This window comes from Solanum pennellii, chromosome 11 (genome assembly GCF_001406875.1).
Source record: "Solanum pennellii chromosome 11, SPENNV200".
NCBI classification, from domain to species: domain Eukaryota; kingdom Viridiplantae; phylum Streptophyta; class Magnoliopsida; order Solanales; family Solanaceae; genus Solanum; species Solanum pennellii.
In genome coordinates this window covers 8,788,792-8,797,558 of record NC_028647.1, presented here as the reverse complement: position 1 = coordinate 8,797,558, position 8,767 = coordinate 8,788,792, and the positions used below count along the sequence as shown (strand labels likewise).

General features: G+C 35.3%; 1 protein-coding gene across 1 annotated transcript; it reads left to right on the top strand.

Moving 5' to 3' along the window:
* The first annotated feature begins 2,649 nt into the window (after positions 1-2,649).
* On the top strand, positions 2,650-6,672 carry LOC107004937 (tetratricopeptide repeat domain-containing protein PYG7, chloroplastic). Its single transcript, XM_015203365.2, has 5 exons — positions 2,650-2,998; positions 3,168-3,228; positions 4,390-4,682; positions 5,052-5,198; positions 6,157-6,672. The coding sequence occupies exons 1-5, from the start codon at positions 2,822-2,824 to the stop codon at positions 6,436-6,438; spliced, it is 960 nt and encodes a 319-aa protein (XP_015058851.1). The 5' UTR covers positions 2,650-2,821; the 3' UTR covers positions 6,439-6,672.
* The last annotated feature ends 2,095 nt before the right edge of the window (positions 6,673-8,767 follow it).

Genomic DNA, 8,767 nt, shown 5'->3' with positions numbered 1-8,767 from the left:
AAGTACTTAGTTCCCGTATGATCTTTGAATAAATGAACTCTTACTCTTATTCTTTAGTTAACTCAAAGCTTAAGACTTAAAACGAAGTTGAAACTTTTGTAAAAGACTTTTCAAAAACTCTACGAACTTCTTTTCACTTGATTCTTAACTTCTTAGCTTGACTCTTAACTTTCCTTGAATTGAATTATGGATTCAAGGATCAAGGTTCATGATCTCATATTTATGGATGATTTCATGATGTTTAGATGTTTTTTAGAGTGTTGGAATCAACTAGGAAACATAGGTACGTTTCTAAGGAACTAGTACGATAAGAAGGGAAAAAATGGGGAAAAACTGACGTCCGTGGTGAACTGAGAGGCGCGGGGCGCCAACCCTTAAATTTCAGAGGCCGGGTTGGGGCGCTCTGGTTGGTGCGGCGCCCCAGATCCTAAACTTCAGAGCCCCAGGCCCCTGCTTAGGTGAACTCCGACTTTTCTCCTTTGTTTTTCAACTCTAGACCCCCTATTTCAACTAAGTTCATTCCCAAACACTTAGAGTCGACTATACCCTCAATATATACAAGATTCAACTCGAAATTCACAGCTAAATACATGAATCAACCTCAAGGAACTTCAACAAAAAGAACCCATAAGATTTCAAACGAATTAACATCAAGAACTTACAGGATTTGCTTTCAAAACATTACAATTTCACTGAATTGAATCATGATTGGCGCGTGGGTGAACTGACCAAACTCTATTGATCTCACATACCTCGTGGGGATTAACCCTTGGCAAAATGCACACGAAAATCTCCAAGAAATCGACGAATCTTAACTTCTTTCTCATTTCTGCAAGCCCTAGCGTGAATTTCCAATTTTCTAAATTGATCTAATTCATATTAGACCCTAAATAAACTCTTAAAAATGAATTAAAATAATTTGGTAAAGAAAATACCAAACTACCCTTCCAAAATCCGTATTAGACTTTTATTAATTTGAACAACCCAACTTCAAATAGTCATATCTCACTCATACGAACTTGGAATCGCGCAAGCGCTGGAAAGATTATTCCAAGACTTTCCTACAATATCTCGAAGCACACCTAACACATCTTGAGATAGGAGTATGATCGTTTGAAGTTGACCCAAAACTCAAACTTACCATAGCTTTACAAATTTCCAGATTTTTTCATTCTTTTCCTGAAATGACTATTTCCAATTCTAACTCTTTCAAATGGCAAGGTGTTATAGTTTAGGGTTAATTTTTTTTTATATCTAGGATAGGTACATACCTAGAAAACTTACTTGGTTAATAGACAGGCCAAAATCGTAATGCTCGATAGTTGGTTCAGCCTATCCACGCTCAATGATGTAGTTAGACTGTCAATTACCGTAGGTGATTAGAGGTCGGGAGACCATGATCATACATATAACCTTGTAATGATTTGACTATTTGTTGACATCCATTAAATAAGATAGTTTGCATGACAAAGGTTATAGCCCAAGAATTCCCCAAGTCATTGTTTGAAATCCAATTGAAATCGAATCATAGTAGTTTACTTCAATAATTAGGTAATTAATCTTTCAAAATCCCAGATCACTATCTTGATAGCACTTGTTCTAAATTTTAATTGTTGAAAGAATTGAATACATCTAATCTTAAGTCTCTGTGAATACAATATTCTACTCCTAAAAAGAGCTACTTTAATACTAGCACGTTCAACTACACTTGTGTGTGCGTTTGGGTGGAACACCAACCAATCTTCTTTTTCACCTTCCTCAAAGCTTTCCTCATCTTGTAGGTTAGCAAACCCTTTTGGGGAGAAAATACTACTACCTCCAACTAGTAGTTATTTGTTAATGTTAATGTGTGTAAGGGAATTTAACTTTTCAACATTACAACTCACTAATGCATCAATAACATCCTTGTCACTAACATAATTTTTTTGAGGTGTGGCATGCTCATCCTCGTCTTCTACCATATTCATCCATTGTCTTTCACTTGTAACACATTTTTGCCCACTAGAAGTCATCAAACAATTTTGTCGGAGTATTTCGATACTTGAAACTCTAAAAAACACTTGAAACCATTTTTTCAACAACTTAGCCTTTTAAACTCAAAACTTACTAAATTCTCAACTTTTAACTCAAAGTTTTAAACAAAAATTTCAAACTCAATAAAAATGACTCGGGTTCAACTTTGGTAAGGGCAAAACGATAATTTATACGGAGAAACAAAAAATGACCGATTGGGTCTATCAGTTTAGGGTTAACAAGTTTTCAAATTAGATGGATCGGGTTTTACTCAAGTGGATTAGGTAAAATATTAAATAAAAAGTAAATTTAATTATATAAAAAATATAACCATGTAGGAGAAATGTAAGCGCCACATAGTATAATAAAAGTGATGGCATAACACTTAACTGTTCAAGCATAAATATGTGACCGAAGTTGGATGATAAGAGTAAATATACCAAAAAAGTATAAACGTAATGCTTTTCCAAAAGTACAAAGACAAATATGATCCTTTTCGGAAGTTAGAGCAAATATACCAAAAAGTATAAACGTAATGCTTTTCCAAAAGTACAAAGACAAATATGATCCTTTTCGGAAGTTACGAAAAAAGAGAAAAAGCTAAAACCGGCCGGTCCGGTTTAGTTCCACTCCTGATAGAGTTGGTTGAGATAAACTTTATTATCCTCAAGAAGCAACAAACAGAAGAAAATTTTACCAAGAATGATTCATCTTATGCCCCTAAAAATTCAATCTTGATGCTTCCCAGTTTACTCTTCAGTACTTTGAATCATAAAAATATACCCTTTTTGTAGATAGAAGAAAAGAAATGCTAATGATACAGTCCACCATTTCACCTCCCCTGCAAAAATCTGTTCTTGTTCCAGCGAAAATTGCAACAAATGGGAGTAAAAGTGGTTGTTTTCTTGATTTAAATGGTGGGTGTGGTTCAAAATCAGCTTCTTATCACTTTCCAAGAAGACCCATTAAGGGAAATTCAATTCAGGTAAATCCCCTAATTTTTGGGTTGCTGTGTTTTCTTGATATACTTGTAGTTGATTATTTGAGTGAGTGCTGTCGATTACTGTATTCTTGAGAGCTCTTTAGTGATGCGTTTGTTGATTTGTTTTTATCTCTTTTTGGGTATTCTTAAGTTTTGTCTATATTGTTTACAGCTGAAGATTTATGCAAGGAAATCAGAATCACTCCCAATTTTGCTTTCAGAGGAAGTTGATGGTACTTCTTTTTCTTCTTTAATGATTAACTTTGAAAAATAACTCTAATTGATGCTACATGGGCTAAATTTTCTGATGGCGGTCAGTCCTGAACGAATTCCCTCTCGTAGCTAGTGCCTTGCTAGTCCTTGTAAAACAAAAATAGGGAAGCCTGCTGCACTATGCTCCCATAATGCGTGGGGTGTGGGGAAGGGACGGACCACAAGGGTCTATTGTCCTTCATTTCTATAAGAGACTATTTTCACAGGTCGAAATCCGTGACCTTATGGTTACATAGAAGCAACTTTACTAGTTCTCTCTATCCGTAATCCGTATTATAAAATTATCCAATGTAACCTTTACAAGTTTCAAGGATTAACTCATATAACTAGACAATTTTTATCTTTGATGGGATGTTTTCTTTATTTAACTAGACAACTGGTATTTTACTTATTGATATCATCAACTAGTAGTGTTTTCTTCTCTTATTGATTCTATAATACTCAACTCAAACTAAAATCTTCATGTCTAGTGAAAATATAACACATTGGGTAGGATGGATTATCTTATTTGAAGTGCTAGTTCTAGATCCCTGCATTGGTATAGTCGAGACTGAGAAAATGTGGATTTTTCGTACACATACTTTTTTTTTTTGCTTTAATTGGAATGTTTATATATTGTTTTTAGTTTTGTGGCAGTCTATCAAATGTTTGGAAACAATTATCATTTTCCTATAGATTTACCAAAAAGAAAAAAAAATATCATCTTCCCTTAGAAAGGTATGCAGACCTACTTAACTCCTAGATTGAGAAAGATCAAGAGATGATGAGATTGGTAGGACGGATGATTTAGCTTCTAATCATACTTATGATTACATTTTTAACTCCACTAATGCTTTTCGACTGATCTGTTGGTTTTTGATAAAAAAAACACTGAAAAAGCACCCTCATCCTCAGAATGGATAGCAAACTGAAATTTCAATCAACTTCTTATGACCTGTGACACAAATCCTTACCTGGGACTTGTAAATATATTCACGACTGTGTATAATGTTAAATCCTCTATACACAAACAGAGGAAGATTGCCTAATATAATTGCTATGAACCATAAATATGATAATAATGCTTTGTTGCACAGATTTTGCATGAACTAAAAGGTCCCGTCATTGGCTTCCCATTGCAGAATTGCCAGAGATATTGCTGAATTGCGGAGATATTACCATTAGTAGTGGGGAAATTCTTTCTCTATCAGCTTTCTCATGTGGATCTATCTTCTGGTTGACATCTGGGCAAGTGGCATTAGCAAGTGAAGGTGTCAGAGTAAATATGGTTTATGAGGTCGGGGAATTATTTGAACTGGGAATCCAGCTTACTTACCTGCTTTTACTACTAGCATTGCTTGGGGTTGGAAGTTTCTTTGTGATTCGGCAAGTCCTTGTCCGCAGAGAGCTTGATCTTTCTGCCAAAGAATTGCAAGTATGTGACTAAATGTCTTTTCTCGTTCTGTATAAATGCTTTGCCATTTATTTGAATTTTGAAACATATATAATATGCATCTGTATGGTTTAGATCTACAAATGCAAACTTCTTTTTAAGAGCAGGAGAAGAATGCTTTATAAAGAGAAAAAAAGAAAGAAGATTGTGTTTAAATCTTGACTTGGAGATTTCAATATGAATTATTCTATTTGTTTCCCACAGACAACAATAGCTGACTTTTAACCTATAATTCCATATCACATTTGTACACGTTTATATCACTTGCAAGAATAACTTGCGCATAGATGCGAGGATGCCACTCTCTTTCTCTACCTCTGAACACACTGTATTATTTGACACACAACACAGGAGCAAGTTAGAAGTGGTGATGCCAGTGCCACAGAGCTTTTTGAACTTGGAGCTGTGATGTTGAGGAGAAAATTCTACCCAGCTGCGACCAAATACCTTCTTCAGGCAGTAGAAAAGTGGGATGGAGATGATCAGGATCTTGCCCAAGTATGAACTTCTCTTCAACAATTTCTGTTCCATTTATCATTTATAATTTTATATAAATGATAAAGGACCTTCTCTAAAGCAATTCTTATTTCATATATAAATTTTTTGATACAAGTGAATGCACATTTATCCAGATGAACATGTGAAGAATCTCTTTTACCCTGGATCAAACAACTTACTGCCAAAAAAAAAAGCACAAGTTCAAAAGTCTGCTAGAAACTGCTGAAATTCCCAGCTCACAAATTATTTCTCTATCAAAATCTAGAAAATTTGTATAGAAAATGTACCTCAAAAGCTAGTTCATGAAGTGAAGGTTGGTCAAGATCATATAAGTAGACAATAACCCATGGTTGTGTATTTGGAGCATCGACATAACGTGGGATCCCAACATTGGGCCTGCATCACTGGGCTAAAAGGACAAAATAATCTTCTTCTTTTTTTATGAAGATGTTGTATTAGAAGAAGGACAGAATAATCTTCTGGATAACTCCTGAGGAAATCAGGATTATGCCTAGAAGAAATGAGGTTGACTGATTGTGGTAGAAATAAGCTTGATGTTCCAGTCTTATTCTTCTTATTCTTTGGTTGATGGAGCCATGAAGATTAGGGGACTGGTCATGTTGTCCAGGATTCCGTAATATGCATCACGGAACTCCAAATACTTCGGAGCTGATTGAACATCTAACTAGGAAGCTTGTATCATGGCATGGTCTGAGAATGTAAAGCAAATCTCTGTTAAATGAACTTTAACCAATACAGAAAACTATGACTTCAAAAGAATGTATTTCTAAAGAATCGTTTTGGACAGTTTTAGAATTATTACTCCCAACAGTTTGGAAGATATCTTGAGAAAACGTTTTAGCAGCCAATACTTTTTTTGTTTCTGCGTACCAACTCTTTTCAGGTATCTGAGTTATGTATTCTGCTCCCTTCCCTTAAATTTTGTGCATCTTTACAGGTTTACAATGCCCTTGGTGTCAGTTATGTACTTGATGGGAAAATTGACAAAGGAATTGCTCAGTTTGAAAATGCTGTAAAAGTTCAACCTGGTTATGTCACGGCATGGAACAACCTTGGCGATGCATATGAGAAAACCAAAGACTTAACATCTGCTCTAAATGCATTTGAAGAGGTACTTCTTTTTGATCCTAACAACAAAATAGCTCGTCCTAGGCGCGATGCATTGAAGGACAAAGTAACAATGTACAAAGGAGTATCAGTGAAATCTAAGAAGAGTTGATATAGCTAGCCCATTAGTTCTTTTACACACTTGTGCTGATTATCTTTTTGAGGAGCTCTTTTTATTCTCTTTTTCCGCTTTCTCCTACACAAGTGGAATTCGTTGTCATGGCCATGTTGAAGTTTTGGATGTTCCATAATAGAAGTTGTTTGAACTTTCTGTCTTTGGTGTAAATGAAATGAACAGTGTCTATTCTACTTTATTTGCATAGAATCAGGAGAACTGTTGATGATCTATGTTGCTCAAACTCCTCAAAATTGTCAACACGTGCATGTTGAATTCACCAAAAATAGTGCAATTTTGAAGAATCTGACACGGGTGCGACATCAAGAGTCTGCGCAACTAAGTTGATGATTCCTGCCCTTCTCTTATAAATTTGTTTAACATTTCTTAGCCTTACCTGGAAAGCCTCCTTGTTGCCTTAAAAAGTAAGCAGCAACAGCAACTTGTTTATTTATATCTACTAAATTTGATTGGAATGCTTGTATGCCTAATCTATACAAGTAGCACTATAATAAAAACAATTTTTTGCGGCAATAATTATTGATTTTCGTCAAAAGTGTTAAAGTCTTTACCGGCATTAGTTAAGTGTTATTAGAAACAATGTCGCTAAAGACTTTAGGGACATATACATAGAGTATTAATTGCCGCTAAAAACATATATTTAGCACCAATTAAAAATTAATTGCAACTAATGATCATTTTTTTGTGTAGTGTAGGTCTCTATTTAAGAAATATAGGATGTGCTTGCTCAACTTATTGAAGGATTTCCATACAATTTAACTCTTTTTCTCAAAGTTTTACTCTTAACAACTCCAATGTTTGAAGCAAGATGGTGTGTCCATCAAACTCGGTATTGAATTCCTTGCAAACTGATGGGTGTAAATAAATAACGCACTCCACTAAAATGGGTTGGAAAGTCTATACGCCTAATCTATGTAGCGTGGGTGCTCTATTCAGCTATACAGGTTGTCACTGCATAACTTCTTCAAGAATTTTTAATTTAATCGCCTATTTTTCTCGAATTTCACTCTTAGAAACTCCTATGTTTGAAGCAAGACTTTGTCTAGTTAGGCTACGAATAATAGATTTTACGGAAAAGAGACAAACCCCAAAACTATCATAAATGGTATGTGTGTATCATTCGTTATACTTTTTACATATGTATACACCCTTATCGTTATTTTTAGGTTCTATATACCCTTAACCCAAACGGAGGGACACGTGACATCATCCTTGATAAACCCTATGAGCTTTTATGCTTATATTTCTTGAGTTGTTCAACCAAATCAAAAAGTTTGTTCTAAGTGTAAATTTCTTCGTTATAAAGTAATGTCAACCTCAATATTGATGAAACTGATAAACATGAATCAAATGTATCTTCAAAATACCAAGTGATATTATCATTAAAGGGAATAAAATACACATCACTTTTGTAACGACCTGTTTAGTCGTTTTGAGCAGTAGAGTTTATTCTGGTAATAACTTTCAGGGTCGACGGATTCCACGACGGACCGTCGTGGGCTCGACGGACCGTCGAGGGGGTCTCGTTCCAAAACACTTAGATTCTGAAAATTTGGGTACTGAGATCGACTCTCTGAACTTCACGACGGAATGGCAGGACGGACCGTCGTTGGCACGACGGACCGTCACAAATCTTTCCACATAATTAACTCTCTGAACTTTGTGACGGACCTGCAGGACGGACCGTCACAGTCATGAAGGACCGTCACAGGCTGCGTAACCCTGACTGGGTCGGAATTCTGCTAAAGTTTTTAAAGGGGCGTTTTGGACTATTCATGCTTATAATTATAAAGTTAGTGGGTTAAGGTTAATAATTCAATTACTTGGGGATTAAAGGAGATAACCTTGAAATAAATAGTGGGTTATTTTTATCATCTTTTATACTTAATTATATGACAATTAGGGTAAAAGAAAAACGGTTTGAATAAGAAAAATAGAAAGAACAGAGAGAGAGGGAGAAACGAACGAGAGAAGGGAGAACGAAGAGGAAAACAAAAAGGCTTGGGAAGTAGATTGCTTGATCACGATTCTTCGGTGGAGGTAGGTTATGGTTTATGCTATTTCATAGTAAACTCTTAATAGCAAATGATATGTATTGGGTAGTATTGTAAAGTCTCCTATATGCTTAATTGTGTGTATGCATGATGTAATTATATAATTGTGATGAATTAGCATGATGAGGCTGTTGAATCTTAAACCTTAAAACCTCTTTGTTAATGATGATGCCTTGGTATAAAAGAAGGCTTGATGAACTAAAAGATTGAGGGTAATGGATCGGGTGTCACGTTTCGACACCAGGATAGTA

What these genes read in the sequence shown, in the direction of transcription:
- LOC107004937 (XM_015203365.2), top strand. Translation starts at nt 2,822, where the DNA reads ATGCTAATGATACAGTCCACCATTTCACCTCCCCTGCAAAAATCTGTT. An exon ending in GCTTTCAGAGGAAGTTGATG is followed by an intron (nt 3,229 to 4,389) that starts GTACTTCTTTTT and finishes TTCCCATTGCAG; the next exon opens with AATTGCCAGAGATATTGCTG. An exon ending in TTTCTGCCAAAGAATTGCAA is followed by an intron (nt 4,683 to 5,051) that starts GTATGTGACTAA and finishes CACACAACACAG; the next exon opens with GAGCAAGTTAGAAGTGGTGA.